This window comes from Protopterus annectens, chromosome 2.part0 (genome assembly GCF_019279795.1).
Source record: "Protopterus annectens isolate FY-2018-M chromosome 2.part0, PAN1.0, whole genome shotgun sequence".
Lineage (NCBI taxonomy): Eukaryota > Metazoa > Chordata > Ceratodontiformes > Protopteridae > Protopterus > Protopterus annectens.
In genome coordinates, this window is record NC_056728.1 from 759573862 (window position 1) to 759593897 (window position 20036).

The following is a 20036-nucleotide window of genomic DNA, read 5'->3' on the forward strand; positions in this document are numbered from 1 at the left end:
TTTCTTTCTCTCTCTCCTTCTATCTCTTCTACGAGTTGTCATATTCTTCACTACCTTTGTTGGTACACTTCATTTCCCTCTTTTTCACTTTCTGCTTAAAAAAAAAACTTTTCTTCATTTAAAGTTGTAATTCTGATTTGCTATTCTTTTTGTTGTTATTATCGTTCTTGGTCCTCTGCTTTTGTGATGGCTGACAAGGAAAAGAGCCTGGTGGGGTTCAAAAGGTGCGGAAAATGTGGTCAGAAGATTCCTGTGTCTGACTCTCACACTTTGTGTGTGTTTTATTTAGGCTCTTTCCATCTCTAGGCTGCATGATCTCCTACATTTTTAATCGCAGAGCATTGGTGGATTGCAGACATAAACTTATTCTAAAGAGACTTTTGCCTTCATCCTTTGACAAAGCTATATCTGGACCATCCAAGAGAAAAACTCAAGAAGACATTTCTCACTTCTCCAACCACCTCTTCTGCATCCTTCAGGTCCTTGGAAAAATCTGTGAAAATAACTTCTTTGGATCCTATAGTTTTTTTGGATGCTGTGAAGAAGAAACAAACATCAGATCCAGCCTCTTGTTCAGATTTGTCTAAGTCCAAACACAAGTCCCTGAATCCAACAGCTTCTTTGGATCCAAAGTCTATGCAGAACAAGGATTCATTAGATCTGAAGACTTGGGATCAGATATCTACCTTACTGACTTTCTAGAACCAGGTACTCCCCTTCGTTGGACCCAATTCCATCTAGAGTGCCTTCTCCCTTTTTGGAAAGACCAAAATCTCCATCAGCTCTATCCAACTGGTCATCTAGAACTCTCACTAAAGAAGAAGATGTAAAGGCTTGGGAGAAAGATCCTCTCAACACAGACCCAGCCTGCATTTTTCTCAGCTCCTACCCCATCAGGTCAGGAAACCCATACATCCACAACTCCTCCACTAGCAATTCCTCCTTTGACTCCTATGCAGATTTTAGAGCACTCAGATCCAAGTCATCCAGGACTGCCTACTTTGAGTCACAGGATTTTTGTATCTCCAGATCCGAGACTTGCTCTGAGCTCTTCAGTCCAGGTTGATCCAGAGAGCGCTCTGAGCTGATTCTACCCCGTTGGGTCCTTAGGTGCTACAGTAGACCCCAAAGGTTTTGGAGATGTCTCTGCATCTCAGAGCCTCAGCTATGGTTAGTTCAGGTCCCACTTCAGCCTCAGGTCAGCTGTCCTCGCAGCAGGACAGGACTAGGGATCAAAGGCTTGGCCTCTCAGATCCGGGGCCTTATCCCTCTCCAGGACAGTCTGCCTTTAGGGTTTTGGAGAGAGCTCTGTCTGCATCTCAGACCCAGGTGGTGCTTCCCCCATTGGATCCTCTGTCTACTTCTGTTCAGCCTCTGTGCCTTGAGTCTCAACTATCTTCTTTACAAGGACAGCTGATACCAAACCCAAGATTTCCCACCAGTGTATTCCCTCGTCTTTTGATACCTCCTGTGAGTATCCCATCAAGGAGGTCTCTAAGAAGAGGACATGCAAGAGGAAGCATATATATTCCCCTGAATCTGTCAACAATGGCGTAGACATTGATGAGGGTGAAGAGTCCCCACGGTCACCTCCAGAAGATGACTCATTCAGAGACATCCTTAAAAATCTGAAACAGAGAGGTGGCTGAAAGCCCAGCAACCTATCATCAGCTGAATCTGTGCTACTGGTGGCTTTTGGTACCAGCACATCTACTTCCTGGGTGATCCCGAAAAGAGTTGGTCTTGCAGCGGACATGGAAGGAACCTGACACCATTGAGCCTATTCCCAGGAAACCAGAAAAGATTATGACCCCCCCACCCCCAAGAGACTAAACAGTTTTGGTCAAAAGGTCTGTCTGTTGATGCCATGGTCATGGTGGTGGCCATCAGAAATGAACTTGCAGAAGAATGTACCTCTGTTCATCCCCCTGATAAGGAGTCACTGGCAATGGACAGATTTGGGAAGTGTGTGTATGCTTCACTGACATTTGCCTTAAGGTCTCTGAACTATTTAGCACATTTTACTAAACTTCAGAGGGATCTGATTAAGGAACTTTCAGGCACCCACACAGGAACTGTGTCTGAAGAGGTGGAAGATTCCATCACTTCTCAGATGGCGACCCTACAATCAATTTGTAACTCATCCCTGAGGCTGTTTTACAAACCTGAGGAAGCAGTTTTAACTATGAAACTCTCTTTGGTGTTGTACTTCTGAATAAACAGTTATTTTACCTCGCTCCATGGTTCTTGAATATATTATTTTTGATTTGCTTATTTCTAATGTGGCAGAAGAAATCTCAAGAGCAGTGGGTTCAGGCATAGCCATTAGGAGACATGCCTGGATGCATTTGTGTGATTTTGTATGGGCTTTTAAGTCTACATTTGTCAATGCTTCCTTTAATGGTATCTCTCTTTTGGCCCCAAAGTAAAAGATACGTTGTCCAGGTGTGAGAAGAATGGAAAGACCCTTTCTGCCGTGGGCTTACATTTTTCCAACCCCCAGACATCCTTCTTGAGGAATCATTGAGGTGGTGGAAAGATGCGGTTCAAGAAATCACAAGTATCTTTCCAGGACAAATATGGAGAGTCTTCCACCAGAGGCAGAGGGGAAAGTTCAAATTGTAGATGCCACCTCGTGGCAGAGGATTCCTGCAACATCAAGGGTTCAGAGAAACATTCTTTGACAAACCCATCCAGCGCTCCCAGAAGGAGGCCCAGCTGTTCCCCTCTGGAGGCAATTGGGGATCATTTGTCCCTGCACCAGAGAGCCTGGTTAGAAATAATAAAAGACACTTGAGTGCAGAGAATCATATCCAGAGGCTATATAATTCCATTTTCCCTTCTTCCTCTAAATTCCAGGAAATTCCCCAGTGTTCCATCCTGACAGAGGGAACAAGCAGACATTCAAATACAAAAGCTGCTAAACAAAAGAGTCTTCCAAGAGGTTCCCTAGACCAGAAAGGATCCAAAACTTACTCAAAATTCTTTTTAGTGCCAAAGAAAATGAGACTGGAGACCAATTCTGGATCTCAGCAATCTGAACAAATTTAAGAAAACAAAGTTCTAGATGGTTATATTTCAGTCCATTCTTCTGCTTTTGGAAAAGGATGACTGGATGTGCTCGTAGATCTCCAGGATGCATACTATCATATAAAAATGAACAGATGATCCAGGAAATTCTTATTCTTCCAGGTGGGAGCCAGTCATTACCAGTTCAAAGCACTGCCCTTTGGTCTCATCACAGCCCCTAGGGTGTTCAAATGCATGGCAGTGGTAGCAGCTTACTTGAGACTGCACAGATTTTGAGTGTTTCCTTACTTAGATGACTGGCTCATCTCTGCCTGACCAGGCATCAACTCATCATAGCAAGAGAAGAAATAATTCATACTTGTGCATGGTTAGGCATAACCATACATTTTGAAAAATCACAACTATCTCAAACTATAGAGTTCATAGGAGTGGTGTTCAAAACAAAATCAGCAATAGCTTTGCTTCCTCTCTCCAGAGATTGAACTTTTAGATTGCAAGTCAGCAAGATACCTTCCAGTACCACATTCCCAGCTCGTCTAGTTCTACAGACACTAGGATAAATGGTAGCAGCAATAACCCTTGTTCTGCTGGCCAGATTCCACATGAGGATTCTTAAGTGGATGCTAGCATCTCAGTGTTCAGTACTTCAGCTACCCTTATCCACTCAATACGAATCATCAACCTGTGCAAGAAAGATTTGTTATGGTGGACCCAGTTGGAATAACTGCTACAGGGCTGTTTATTTTTTCATTCTCAACCCAAAGACATAGTGACCATGGATGCTTCCCAGCTGGGGGGTATAACCTGGGAAAGACAGTCCAAGGCATGTGGTCCCCTGAAGAGGTACATTTGCATGTAAATGTTCTTGAGTTGAGAGCAGTGCTTTTAGCATTGCAAGCCCATCACAAAGCTCTCCCATCAGGAACGATTGCATTACAAACAGCCAATATGTTTGGTACATCAGCAAACAAGCAGGAACCAAATCATACCCCCTATGTCAAGAAGCACTAAGGGTGTTGGCGATGGGCAGTCTCTTCCATCCACCTTCTCTTAGCAACACACATTCCAGGGAAGTCCAACGTGCTAACAGAAAAACTGAGCAGGTGCATTCTGTTACCTCACACATGGTCCCTTAACCAGAAAATAGCGGAAATTATATTTTACAGGTGGTGCCAGCCTTGCTGTGATCTGTTTGCATCTCCCCTAAACAACAAGTGCAGCAGCTACTTTGCCCTCATCCTCTTACAGGGGAAGTCACGAAGGGATGCTCTTCTCCACTAATGGCCCCCCAGGTTACTGTATGCATATCCCCTGATCCCTCTAATACCAAAATTCCTTCAGAAAGCTGCCAAGTTGAAAAACAAGGTCATTCGCATTGCACCCTTTTAGCCTTGATAAATTTGGTTCCCCTTCCTTTGGCCTAATTTGACCCATCAACCCTGGATTCTGGATCCAACTCCAGACCTGCTGTATCACCTGACAGACATGACTCATCCGGACCTTCCAAATCTTAAGCTGACAGCTTGGTTTTTCCATTTCCAGTGATAGCCAGACAGCTTATGCTCTTTTCCCCTGTCCGTCTATTTCTATTATCCTCACTCAAACCATCTACAAGGAAAGTTTATGCTAGCAAATGGAAATGATTTGTACATTGGGCACTTCAAAATAATGTGGAATCCTTTTCTGCTCCAGTTCATACTATCCTAGAATTCTTGTCATTGCTTTTTATTCAAGGGGCAGTTCTTCCACAGTAAAGGTCCAATTAACAGTGATTTCCAGTTTGGTTTTGATGGCTCTTCCCTTGCTTCCCATTAACTTTGTAAGGACTTTCTACAAGAAACACTTCTGTTGAGACCTCCAATTAAAGATCCTACTCCTCCGTGGGACATAACATTAGTGCTGCAAGCTTTGGTCCTTCTGACTTTTGAATCTACACATACTTGTGATATAAAATTTCTGTCTTGGAAGACTGTTTCTGCTGGCCATTACCTCTGCCAGACAGATTTCAGAAATTCAGGCACAGTCAGCAAAACCCCCAAGCCTAATTTTTTCATAAGGATAGAGTTACTTTCTGAACAAATGCATCCTTTTTCCCAAAAGTAATATCAGATTCCAACACTAACCAATCTATCAGTCTACCAGTTTTCTTCCCAAATTATACAAAGGCAAATATTTGTTGCATTCACCAAAGGGGCATAGGCAATTGCATTTCTATTTACACAGGACAAAAGTCTTCAGAAATTCATATCAGTTATTCAATTCCTTTGCTGAAAGGAAATTTGGCAAGCCTGTGTCTAGAGTGTCCCTTAGCAAATGGATTACTAATTGCATTTCCTTTATTTACAATAAGTTGAACTTGCCTTTAACTAAGCAGCTGCATGCTCATTCAATTAGATCAATAGCAGGTTCTTCAGCCTTTCATTCAAGAGCCTCCATGGATAATATTTGTGCAGCAGCAACTTGGGCGTTACCTCACACCTTCATCTGTCATTTCAAACTGGACTTAGTTTGTATAAGTAGGGTATCATTTGGCTCAGTGGAGCTTAGGAATATCCTTCCATGAGACCAACCTGGAATTCCAGTAGCTGGAGACTCTGTCCCATCAGCTGAGGACAGAATGAAAATTGACAACATCAAATAAAAGTTATGTACTTAGCATACCGTTCCATCTCTGTTGTCCATTTTCATTCTTCCTCAACACCTCACCCACCAGCCCTCAACTAGTTTTTTCCGGAAGAGCGAGTGGATAGAGCAAGTTTTTGAGGTCTTCCCCTTGCATTCTATGATTCCAGATATAGCTTTGTGCTACCCTTATCTGCCATAATACTGCTTAAGGTTTTTTTTCCATGCATAAAGTGTCTAATCTTTTGCTATAGCCTAGAAACAAGATCTGAGGTAATAAGGGTTGGTGCATTCTGGGTAAGAGAAAAGCTTGAGAGTTCAAGGTTGCCACATGCTTTTACCATGGCCGTGTCAGATCCGAGGGCTCATATCCAAGCCCATCAGTTGAGGAAGAATGAAAAAGGACAACACAGGTGGAGTGTTATGGTAAATACATAACTTCTTTTTACATTTATACATTCTAAGATTTTACAGATGTGGAAGTTACTAACGAGAGAGCCCATGTGCAACTTAGTGGATTGTACAGGTATCAGTTACTTATAAAAATTGTTTTTTCATTTCAGTGAGAGTTTGAAAGTATTCTGTTTAAGGAGAGTATTTGGAGAGTATCGTACAGTGAACACAAAATCTCAACCTTGTGATGAGAATGTGCAGAACTAGAATGGGTTAAAATGTTGTTTGAGCAGTGGTTTAAAACTAATGCCTTTTTCAGAAAGTTTTCTTTGTGACAGGATACTGTTCCAGAGTTTAACAATGTATTGGGAGTAGAATAACTCTCCTGCAATATTATTTGACTTATTTATAAGTATTAAGAATTTGTTAGTAGAACAGAGGTCTCTTGCTGGGCGGTAAGGCAGTAATAAGTTTTGTAGTGCAGTGCATTTTTTCTGGATGATGAATGAGTCTGCATGCTGTAGTTAGTTGTGAATATGTTAGGTAGTTGTGTAGTTCAAGCCAGTTTAATTGCTTTAAGCTTTGACAATGGTGGTTCCTGTAAGGGAAATTGGTGGTAAATTTAGCTATTCATTAAATTTAGCTATTTAGCTGTTTATGATGTTCCACTGTATTTAGTGGAATGAAACTTTTAATAAGTTTGGAACCTGTATAGCATATCTAGGCAATATTTATTTTGTTTTATAGAGGCAAAGAAAGTTTACTTAAAATGGATCTTATCTCACACCTATGTTTCCTGTTAAGTAGTGACCATCTTCTATTATTTGCCGTCTGGTGCTGTAACAAAGTGAACAAATTACAGAAGTTCTACCTTTCATGTCAAATCTCAAAATCTGACATTTTTTATTTAAGCAATGTTCTAGAAAATAGTGAAGCTCCCCTGCACTTACTACCTATACACAAGCCTATATCCCATTTAAACCATGTCTTCCTAACTACACTAAAAACCTTGTTGGAAAAAATGTGATTCTTCACACTGGCCTGGATAACTCCTAAAATTCGAAGGTTAATGATCAATAGAGACAACCTCTGGAACCAGCACCACAAAATATGCAACTGTAACAATTTTAACAGATTAAGTATAGCTTCCAATACAGTAAAAATGCCATCATTGTTATTGAAATGCTCTATTTTACTGAGCAATAAAATCAATATGCAAACACCCTTAAAATTTTTGGAGATCAGTTATTCAACTTCTCCACTCTTGTTACTATGTCACCCCCTCCCTGTTCCCACAATTCAATGATGTTTCAGTTCCAGAAAAACTCTCTTCTTATTTCATTGACTTTGTACAAAAGCTCAGGTCCTGTTATACTTCACTCTATAACATTTCACCATCACAACTCCTCCTCCTCCTCCTCTTTGCTGTATCATTTTAACAGTTTGGACCTCTAAAGTATGTAAACTGCAAAGCAAACTTAGACTTTGCTTTACCATTGCTGGCAGCTGCCAATTCATATTTCTTAATACTAATTACTAAATTAAATAGCACAGGGTCCAATACTGACCCTGTGGAACTCCACATTGGGTTTCAGTACAATCAGATTTAATTCCACTTATGATACATTTTGTTTCTTACCAGTTAGCCAGTTTGAGATCCAAATAATTAAGGGTTAATACTGAGATCATGTAATACTTTGAAAATCACAGAGTATGTTTAATAAGTCAAAAGGCTTAGTTAAATCTAAGAAGATGACATCCACACTTAACCCCAAATCTACTGCCATGGTAATGTAATCATAAAATCCTACCAAATTACTTCATGTTAAGTGCCCATGAATTAACCCATGCTAATAGATGCCACATTTCTTAAAATGTATTTCCTTATCTAATATCTGATTGAGACAACATTTAAAACATTTACCCAATACAGATGTTAAGCTAACAAGGCAATAGTTCTACAATTCAAGTATGTTTCTCTTCTTAAAAATAGGTGCAATATAAGATAATTTCCACAAAAGAGGAACAATACCTTTACATAATAATTTACTGAATAAATTTAACAGTAAAAGTTCCAGTTCATCCAATAAATTTGCTATCATAATCATTGTTATATTGTCAGGACCCACAGTACTGGATTTATTTAACTTCTTAAGTGGTATTCTCAATATATTATGAGACATTAAAGAAAATTATCTCAACTTAGTTACATCTACCAAAGATGTAATGTTGGATTTAACCTCAAAACCTGATTTAATGTTAGCAAAATAATTTTCAATGATATTAGCAATAGTTTTATATTCTGCTATAATTACTCCTTCACAATCAATCTAATGCAAGTAGGAAACAGTGTTATTGAAATAATTGAAATACTTATAAAATCTTTTGTTATTACTAGTACTGTTTGCTACATTAGTTTCATAAATACTTTTCTCAGGTTTAATTAGAAATTGTAATTCTTTACAGCACCTGTTTAATTTATTCTTATTAAATCATGTAGGACACTTCATATACCTTGACCAAAATCTCTTTTTCCTCTACTATAACTTGTGAAGATTTGGTTTCCACAGATATGGTAAGTTTCCTTACTATTTTTTGACAATGTATAACAGTGGACTCAGCATTTGCCCTCATTAACTTTTCTAGGAATGTCATAAGCAAGGCAAACCTCATTTGAGATCGTATGTAAATAAAAATTAGATAAACAAGATTTTAAATTGTCATAATCAATAAGACCATAATTATATTTAGTGATGGTGTCCCTCAAAGCTTTGTACTTGAGCCACTTCTATTTACCATATTCATGAACAACATATCTGATACTATCAGGAGCACCAGATTTAAAAAAATGTGCCAACCATTCAGAAAGTATAATTTCCACAAAATTTCCAGATATTCTAAGACTGCTCAAAATATTCTTTCACTTGAATCATTGATGAACAGCTTAAACTTGATCTTAAGCACCTTTAAAGCTGTGCAATTTCTTTCTAAGCCACCTGTAGTAGTATCTGTATCTAGTCCTTAGAGTCTTCCTGATATGGCCACAGGAAATAGTGAAAAATATCAAAATATCTCTGCAATGGACTTATTATGCATTGAAGAAATGGATACTACCAAGATACTAGCATTATACCTTTAGAACCGGCATAGGTTCCACATTTAGTTAGAAAATACATCACAAAAAAACAACCTAACATTAAGCAAACTCTAGAATTCCTTATGCACTTCTCCATGTAGCATGACACTGTCAGAAAGCTCCTGCAGGTTCCCTAGTATATTCCGAAAACCATTTGCCTAGGTATGGCTGTCACAGCTAGATATTATCTCTTTCTGTCTCTCTTGTAGTCTTCCCATCTCTGAAGTAATCTAACTTCTGATCTTGTAAACAAGCTGGAACAATTTTAGAATTTCTTAGTATGTTTTATTTTACAGTGGTCAAACCCACCACTGACAATCATTCCAGGTTGGTTTGAATTCAATCACATATTTGCATCAAATCACCTATGTATAACAAAACATTCCCTTACAAACCTAACTGCCCCCTCTTTGCTAGTAGAGTCACCTCACAGAATACATGCTTCATTTAATCCATATCCCCAAAGTTGTCAGTAGGTATGGTATGGTCACTCTTATTCTCTTCCTATATAGGAAAAAGCTGAATAGGCTTCCCCCAGAAATAAGAAACACAAAAGACAAACGTAAATTCGTATCTTGCTTAACTAACATACATCTGCATAAATTGAGTTTGCAGCTGTGACATCACTTAAGCTGTCACAGATCTCATCTAAATATTAATTCAGCTTACAATGATAAAGCTGGAGGCATATTATTGTAATTTTAACTTTAGTTTTTGGTAAAAAATACCTGTTACTGATCCTGTTCTTGTTATTCCTGATTTCTTGACTACATTCAATTCTGTTTTCCAAGTAAACATCATTGCTTTTTTCCATTCTGTTTTTTTTTTTTAATTCATAGCATCCTCATACTATTTTTCAACTGTTATTTACCTTTTGGTGTTAAGCTGATATTTTCCTGCATGATATGAAACCACTTTTCATCTTGTTATGGAGTCATCATCTTATGTCATGTCATCAGTTTACCTGCTTTGTTAATGTTAATTATTTGATACCGAACATCTTGTTACATAAATGTTAAGCTGACATTTTCTCTGTGATATCAAACCAATTGTTAGCTGCATTACGACTGAATGTCTTATTCATTTTTTAATTTTATCCTTCCTTGTTTATATTATCATTTTTGTTACAAGATAAACATTACAGAGCCATATGCAGGGTGAAGTGAACATGACATCTACCCCAGACATAAAAGCTATTTTGGGGCATGATTGGCAGTTGCCAATGGGGCACAAATGTAATACCACCATTCATTTAAGAAGCCACTGATGATATCATGGCTTCCTAAATGAATGTCTATATTGTGTTCATGCTTATATTTAGGAACTCAGTATGTTTTTAACCACAACAAGCTCCTTATTACAGAAGACCTTTTTTTTGGTCCTCAACTTTGTGTTGGAAGGGTGCATGTTTGTTAAGCTGCTTGATGTGCCAGATGTAGCTATGGTTTTGGGACATCATATGTTATTTCACTCTGTTTTAACCTACTTTGTTAATGTTCTGGAGTTAACTTCTTGGGATTCCACTGAAAATAGAACTTCCCAGCTGGACAGTCCTGGTTAACAAATGTAAATGGATTGACAGACAGACAGAAAGAACTAATGATACAGCCTAAAAATGATCTATGATAGACAGACAGAAAGCAATAATAAGACTAAGTCTAAAGATGAATTCTTCACTGTTCTCATAATTCATAATTACATCCTATTATGTGATATGAGTCAAATCTAGAAATGAGTTTTTTATGTTACTAATCAACATATTACAAGGGATTCTGATCCAGAAATTGCTCACAGAATGAAAAAGCTCCCAAATATTTGTTAATCCAAACTCTTCAAGGGAGTCACACAAAATAGTTGCCAAGTGTTGCATGTTTACCTTTACCGTGAAATTTGAACATTTGTGAAGACATTATTTCTTTCATATGTAAGAACAGGAAGTGGAAATGTTTGATTCTGCAGGATGTTATAAACCTTAATTGGTTGAGTCTTGAAAAAGAATAACTGCTGAGCATGATGGTTGATCTCAGTCTGATATAGAAAGTCAATAAACCAGTTAACCCACCACAATCTCTGACATCCATTCTTTATTGATTGGTAAACATACTTTCTTGACAGTATGATAGAGCATTCAAATTCACTTAGTTGTCACTATCCAATCGCCTCATACTGGTTATTCCAAAGGGAAAAGAATATTACTTTTAGTCAGTAGTACAGGTAAGCTATTCCTGTATAGAGGATAATGTCTTTAGAGAGCTGCATGTTGTTAATTGGGAAACTACAACTTCACAGAAAAATGCAACATTAGCTTTATAACTTTTCATGGGTTGACTGTTTTTGATAGAGTGAGGAGGTTTAGGGGTAAAAGATATTCTTGGCTATCTAGTCCCCTTATGAGGTAGCTGAAGGAGGCAGGCAGGTCTTGGAAAAGGTGGAAAAACACCTTGGACTCCAACCTATGCACAGTAAATTTCAGAGACTGAGGAGGAAGTACATACCTGCCACTAAGACATTGAAGACCATTTGCCTTAGGAACAGGCAAATTATTTTCAGAGGAAACCTGTAACAATTTGGGAAATATGTTAATGAGTTTGCAGGAGCTTTCTAACTCCACTTACTCTGCTATCAAGGTCAACACTGTTAGCAATACTCTGAGTAAATATGATTCACACTGTTAGTGCTACTTGCAGTCATTCTGTATTCGAGACAGGATGCAGCCTGTCCAGTTTTATGAAAGAAGTTTGAGCAGTGGCAGTCATCTGTAGGCTAATGAGCCTGATTTTTACAGCAAGCATTTTACTTCACAGTGGTTAAAATAAAAATAAAAGATTCCTGGAAGAGCCACACAATATAAATAGGTTATTAACTAATGAGCTTCATCATAAAGTTCTTGAAAAATCTGCCCATTGAAGGACTGGAATGCCTGGATATGATTGTCTGGCTTCTGCAGTAGCATAGGCTTAATTTTTGACTGATTGATTTCCATGGGATAAAAGGCCTAGAATCTTCAAATAACTTGAGATTTACTCAGTTTGGTGTTGTTCATTGTCAAACAGCTGACAGTGCTTGAATACACAATCCAGAAAAGTCTACAGAAAAGAAGAAGAAGAAGACCTCAAAGCCCTTTTCCATCAAGATTCTGACTGAGTCAACACATAAGGATATCAGTAGCTTCCTAGGGCCAGGTCAGTAGTGTAACAGCCACTGATGAGGGTAGAGGTTTCTACATGACAGCTGCCTGAGTTTAGGTTCCATTGAAGGATCATAGTGCCTAATTTTGATTGAGTGACTTATTTTGGAAGATAGGCTTGATTTTGATTGGCCAACTTTTGCAGAGGTGAAGCTTTACAAACTTTAAATTACCAAATGTTTGCTCAGTTTAGTGTTTTGTGCTGCTGTCAGTAATGTAAATCCTAATGGGATAAGCATCATAAAGGCCTGTCTACAATAGATACAGTAGCTATCATTTATTTGACTGAAATATGGCTTATTCCTCAAAGTTCATGTTTGCTTTCCTGTCAGATTTTCTACAGATTACACCGCAATCAACTGTTATAGACTTCCATAAATGAGTTATTTTCAAAACCATCAGCATTACTTCTCTCCTGACTTCCAAGATGGCTGCACACTGAACAACAGCTTAATTTCACCTCTCCCAGTATGAAAACAGAAACTGTGAAAAAGGGCCTGTGTAATTGTCATTCTGGATAAAATACAGTTACTGGGTACTAAGTGCACTGTCTGGATGCCAGAAAAGAAAAACGCTGGAGAACTTGAAAGAAAATCAACCAGAAAAACTGAAGAAAAACACCGTCTGGGAAGAATCCTGCTGCTATTCAGCAAAAAGCATTTTAAAAAAAATAAATCAACTATACTCAGAACTGATTGAAATAAATGAAACATTAAAGGAATATATCAACTAAATATCAAAAATAAAATACTGGAAAATGCACAGAAGCTTTAACTAGCTATTCAGAGAAACTAATAAAACTTCAAACATTTTAAAAATAATAGCATGCAAAGAAAACTTGAGAGTTTGTGCTGGACCAGAAACTGCAATGAAGGCACAAATAAGAAACTTGACTGGTGTTCCACAGCAGAATTTTTTAATTAAAAGGGTTCATTCAGTGTATGCTCCAAACCTAGCCATGAAAAAGCAGCTAAGACCTATATTAGTAAAGATACAATCTTACCAGTACAAAGAGTCACTCCTGAGAAAACAATAGCAAAAAGGAAAAATTATTAAAACTTAAGTGACAGCAGAGTGTTTGTAGAAAATGTTTATTCACTATACAGCAGGCAGAAGAGAAGCAAATTTATCCCAGCAATCAGGGAATGTCAGGAGGTGGGTATAAGGTTCAAGATGCTGTATCCAGCTGTCTTCAGAATATTTTTCCTGGAGTTTCAAATACATTTTTGGATGCAGGAAGAAATAAAAAAAAGTTTGTCCAGGTGAGCAAGCAAGCAGTTGGAGACTTTGCTTCTCATTCTGTTGACAGTAAAGCTTATGCAGAGAATTTGCCAGTGAAACATTTTCCAATGTTTCAAAGAAAAATGCTTGAAAGACAGAAATGGCACATGAGCTGACTAGAAGAATTAGGAGAACATTGGATTTGAATCAGAGTCTGATGTTGGGATATGGAGATGATCATGAAGAAGAGTAGCAACACTGAAATCAGTGATTAAATGGGAAACTATAAAGTATCAGTCACATTAGTAAAATATGGCTTTCAAAAATGGCTGAAAAAGACTGGAATTTTGCTGACTTTGTTAAACTTGCAGATGTACTTTAAAGCATATACTCTACTTTTATGTAATTAATGTTTAGAATGACACTGAAGGGAAAAAGAAGATACTGTAAATATAATGTTATTCTTAATAGTATTTGTGTAAAGCATTTCGTGACATAAACTGCAGGTTGTATTATAAGGCAGTTTTGTAAAGTGTGCACTCAAAGGTATTTTAAATGTGAGGGTGAGTAATTTCTGTAGCTGTTGTTTATATTAATGATAGCAAAGTAAACAAGTACGTTTTTAGTTGTAAAAAAAATATAGGCTATACCATATAACAAGATGAGAAAGGCTGGATTGAAGCAGGACCGTGGGTTGCTGGGGTGGAGTTGGGTTATAAAAGTGTACTAATTATATTATATGTAGAACTAAGATAATTTCCTTGTTTTTATAAAGACAGGTGTCTAGATTAATAAGACAAATGATGAAAGGCATGAAAAATGCTATTTTTTTCCATTAACACATGCTCTCCGTGGGAGACATGAAGTGTGTAGCTGAAGGCAGTTGGCCAGGGGAATTCTGTACATTTTGTTGTGCGTGAAATTTACAAAGATTCTTTCATGCATCTGAAAAAGTTAGCTGTTCTTTCCTCATTACTGACTGCTATTACATGGAGTTGACTTGTCTGTAGGTGCAAGCAATTAATCTTGAGAGCCAGACAATACTTTACTGAGGGAAAAGCAAAATTTAAAGGTACAGTAGTAAGCAGTTCAGTGAAAGCAATGTTTGAAATTATGGGAAGTGAATATGAGATGGTAGCCTCTCCAGTAGTCTTAATACTTGGGTCTATATTACATCGTCAAACTCACAGGAGTTTGAATGATGTAATATCGAAACAGAAAGTTCAAAAACCAAAAAGTACATAAACACAGAACAACCATTTTTTCCCAGGGAAAAGAATCGCTGTTCCGGTACAAAAAAAATGTACACTTTAAACTTAAACTAATGTGGGGAGCTTCACCCCCACAACCCCCAATGTGGGGGCTGTGCCCCCATACCCCCCTACTTAAATATACCAACTTCGAGATCACACCAGAGTGGAGGAAATAGCAAAGCAGTGAAAATGGCCCACCAATTTTTTTCCCTGGGAAAAAAATTGGTGTTCTGTGGGGTCACTATTTTTGCATTTCGAACATATGGGTTCGATATTACAATGTTCAAACTCCTGTGAGTTCGACATTGTAATATAGACCCTTAATACTTTTATGTATTTAATAGGACAGTTTTATTTAAATGTAGACAGTGCACATTTTCTTGGGCTAAAATTTAATGTTTTCTGAAAGGGTGCAACTTTCCATTTGAGGCAGTTCTTTCTACTTGGAAAGTTAAACTGCATTTGTTGAAAATGTACATCATTTTGTGTGCTTGTTCTCAGTTAATATGGATATAGGTCTTCTTAAAATGCATTTTTTTTTTTGCCTGAAAATTTTCATTAAAGTCTTGAAAAAATTATGTAGTTTTCAAATGAAGATAAGAAGAAACAACTGTAGAAAAGATCAGACTGGCAAACATTGTTTGCATGTAAGACTGTCATATATAATAGGTGGGAACCATATCTTGGAATGTAAATGGCCTTACAGGTATATACAAAAAGGAAAAGTATTGAATTATATTAATAAATGCAGAGTGCAATAGAAACTATGCAGGAAACATATCTGGAAATAAATGGCATGTGAACTTGACTACAAAAGGATCTTAGGATGGATAGTCAGCAGAATATCAGGGACAAAGGAAAATGGGAGTAGTTATACTGATTTCTAGAGGTGCTCCAGTTGTGATAGATGAGGAAGACAATAATGGTAGAGTTACAGTAGTAAGGGGATATTGAAAAGGGAGGAAGATTATGTGGATATGTATTAATATTTAACCAAAAACTGCTATTATGAAGTTTAAATAAATATAGGGAGAAATAAAAAGGTTTCAGCAAGCATTGAAATATGAAGCCATAATTTGATTCTGTCGAAAAGCTTTGGCTTCGCCCATTGGATGTTAAAGTGCAAACTTCCACTGCTCCATTGTAGGGAATGCGTTAAGCAACTATTTTTGATAACAGCTTGAGAGCACAAAGCCTTGTAATACAACACAGAAAGCAGAAAGGGTGTTCTGACAAGAAAAATAACCAGAGATCCTATGGAGGCATTAGAAATATTTCAGAAATTTTGTAAAAATTTGTATAAAGCAGAGAAGTATGGAAAAGAAGAAAGAGCAGAAATGGAAATATGTACAGTATGTAAGAGTTATGTCAAAGTTATAGGAAGATGAGGCTCAATAACTAATAGTTAGGATAGGAGGAGATAATATATACAAATAGTAATGTATTATCAATCTGCATGGAAGTCTCCAAGAAGAGATGGTGTACAAATAGAAGTTCAGAAGCTAGGAGGGAAGAAAGAGATGAAGATCTGGAAGACTCTGTTTTATAGAATTTTAAAAGGAGGGAAAGCACCACATCTTGGAATAAAGCTGTGATGGCTGTATTACCCAAAGAGAGTAGAGACACATCAAACCCAACTTCATATATGTACAGTGATGCAGCGGTTAGTATTGTTGCCTCACATCAAGACAGTCTCTGGTTCAGTTCTCGGCTGGGGTGCCTTCCGTGCAGAGTCTGTGTGTCTTCCCTGTGTTCACATGGGTTTCCTCTTGTTTTCTGGTTTTGTCCGCATTCCAAAGACATGAATCTGGAGCATTTCTTCCCAGGCCTCTGCTGAAAATGAGCTCTGTCCCAGTTGGACTTTCCCGGTAAACAAATGTTAAATAAATACAGACTGATTTCTATTTAAAACTATGATTAAAAATTGTTTAAGTATACTTGCTAAAAGAATGGCAAAGGTGTGCAAAACAGATGGAAATGGATCAATGTGATTTTGTGGAGGAGAGCCAAACATTTGAGAACATTAATAGAACAATGATGATCCAGAAGGAAACAGAATGTACGTAAATACCACTGTTGTTGGTAAGTCTTGATGCAGAGAAAGCATTTGACAGAATAAGCTGAGATTGTATGAGTAGGGCAATAGAAGCATTTGTATTCCCTGATACAATAATTAGTTTAATTAGGGGGACATATGAAGGATCAGAAGCAAGAATTAAAGGGGGAGGGTTCCTCTCTGAAAAGTATTGTTTGAACAAAGGAACTAGGCAGGAGGTGTCTTCTTTCTTGTTTGTTATTTGTTTTATATTAAGAATCATTTGCAAAGAAAATAAAGTACTGAGAAATTCAGGGGTACAATTGACATGGTAATCAAAAATTCAAGGACATAATTGGTATGGTAATCAAGAAAAAATAGCCTAATCTGCAGATGATATTATTTTGTACTTGTTAAATCCAGGAAAGGACATTTTGGTGTTGGACAGTTTCATGTTATTTTGGGATATAAAACTAATTATGATAAAACAAAGGCTATAGCCGTATATTATGTACCTACACATGAATTGGTTCATCAATACCTATATTTATGGTGACAAGGTAAGATAAAGTATTTAGGTGCGTGTGTATTAAAAAGACTTCTGTTATGACAGCTATGCATATGAGTGAAGAGACTTATCTAAATATAATGCAAAAACCAAGAATCTAGAAGCTCTTGTTTATGGATAAGGGTAATAGATACAAGCAGCAAAAATCTTTTTAGTCCCATTAATTGTATATACAAGTTAGGCATAGTTTTTAGCAACCAGAGAAGTTGTGGGCAATATTTTATAAAGAATTGAAGGAATTTTTCTGGAAGGGGAAGAGGGTAAGAATTAAATGGGATAAGTTGATCCTCCCAACAGAACAAGGTGGCTTAGGATGACCTGATTTGAAGAGATATTTTAGAGCTACTCGGTTAAAACCCATATGCATAACATAAGCAGAATGTTATAATTCAAAGTGGAAAGGGATGATGATAAAACAGGGGGAGTTCAAGAAATTAAAAGAAAGAGTGGGATTTTGAATGCAGATCCATAAGGAGAATAATAACAACCATACAGAATATTATATACATAAAGCTGTAGAAAGTATTCTAAGAACTAAGCAGGAATATAGAAAGGAGAGTTTGCCAATTGGGATGACTGCAAGTAAGGGTACAGAAAATAGGCAAGAGGGGTATGGAATTTACTGGAGAAAACTGGCAAAGGAACCACAGTGTTGGGAGCAAATAACTAGAAAAGGAAAGGTAATAGATTAGGATGAGGCCAAGAAGATATTTGGATTGTAGGCTACAGATTGCCTTCCCTACCAGGGCTTGATCTCAGAGTACTGGCAAAGAGGAATGAATAGGGGAATTTTACATGAACCCCGGATCTGGAAGAGTTTTTAGTTGAATCTAGAACAGAAGCAGCTGTTAAAAATGGATAATTAGTAGGACCATATAATATATTGTATGATAACGATGCAAATCAATCAGAGGAGGTTAGGAAAGATTTGGAAGACAGACTGGAAAAACAATTTACAAGAAAACAATGGGAAGAGGTGTATGGCTCCCAAGTATGCAACCAAGTCCAGAAGGTTTAGGATCTTTACTTGTAAGTGTTTATATAAGTATTTTTATACCCAAGCAGACTTCAAAGAAATTTTTCTCAGGTAGGTAGGAAATGTTGGAGGTATGATGGAGAAGAAAGGGGTAACTGTGAACATATGTTTTGGGAATGTAATGAATTGCCAGATTTTAAAAATTCCCTATAAAGTACTCTCTCAGAAATATTGGGTGAGTAAATGGCTGTACTGAATGATTCTTCTGAGCTGGGATATAAGATCTGAATTGCCTAGATATAGTATTAAGTTTAATTGTGTTGGCTACTAAAAAAACAATTACTAGAAAAGGGAACACAAAGTGTATACCGACTTTATTTCAGGTATTAAATATTAGAAATAGATAAAAGAACTTGAACAGGTATCTTTAGAAAAGGAAAGGAACAAATTACTTTGAAGTAAATGGAAATTGTGGAAACAATACACATGTAATAATATTCAGGAGGAGGAGTGAGGCTTAAGGAAAGGCAGGAATTCAGCAATTTTTTGTAATGTTGGGCTAATGATAGTAGCATTGGAAATATTTGTGATGTATATTGTATTTTAGTGGAAAAATGTTAAAATGATTTGTTTTCTTTTCTATTAAGGTCTGTTTGTCTATGTTTTAAGTGATAATTTAATAAAGGTGTTTAAAAAGAGGCAATTTTTAGATGAGACATTATTTAAGCTTATCAGAATATCTGTTTCGTTTAAGGAAAAAATGTTATTCTGATATCCAGTTATCTTTACTGAAATTTTGTCTGGTGCTATCTTTTTTTATAAAATAGTTGACTTATAGAAGGCAAAATTTGGCTAAATAAACTGGTTTGTAGAGGTTGTGACTCCCTTTATAAGCATTGCATGCTATCAATAAAGCATGGACAAAAGTAGATTCATCACATTTTTTTAATCTAATAATGTTGCATTAACTAAGTTAGTAAATTACTTTGATCTCATTTCATGTGCTTTTCATAGGTACTGGTCATAATAAGAATGGATTCAGACTCCCTCAGAGCCATGCTTATAGACAGTTTAGATAAAGTCAAAGGTAATGTATCAAAGCCATATACTTTTTGAATGTTTGACATATTTAATTAACAGATACAAGAGTTGTAACTTGTGCTGCTTTTTCCCTTTAAAGTTATGCTTCACAGATGGCACACCAAAAAGAATTGTTACTTTTTAAAAAAATCTTGCAGCTAATTTAATTTCCTATAATTACTTGTATTATCTACTACCCTTGTCTTTTCTTGTTGAATTGATTCTTCATACATTCATTGGTCTGCTATGTTATGAATTGATATTGCAGTATGTCATTGATCTGTCACTGCATATTAGGCAGTGGTCATATGTGGGATCATCTTTCCTGCAATAGTTAGGCAAATAAGAAACTGGCAAATTACATTGTTTGTTTTACCTGGAATGTGCTGCTAAGTATCAGAAATGCTAAAATGGATGCTAAAAACTCACTGGATGCATTGTTAACCATTCCTACAGACTATGGTGTCAGATGTATTCTTACCCTGTAATATCACACATATCCTATTTTCTAATCACCACTGTCATCTTGTTAGCA

At 36.9% G+C, this 20036-nt stretch overlaps 1 protein-coding gene across 1 annotated transcript in view; it reads left to right on the top strand.

Moving 5' to 3' along the window:
- Window positions 1-20036, top strand: part of LOC122792779 (protein shortage in chiasmata 1 ortholog-like) — a 284249-nt gene that overhangs the window by 129495 nt on the left and 134718 nt on the right. The window contains exon 4 of the mRNA XM_044060349.1: window positions 19436-19508. Coding sequence (XP_043916284.1) covers window positions 19436-19508 — 73 coding nt within the window. The remainder of the gene's footprint in view (window positions 1-19435; window positions 19509-20036) is intronic.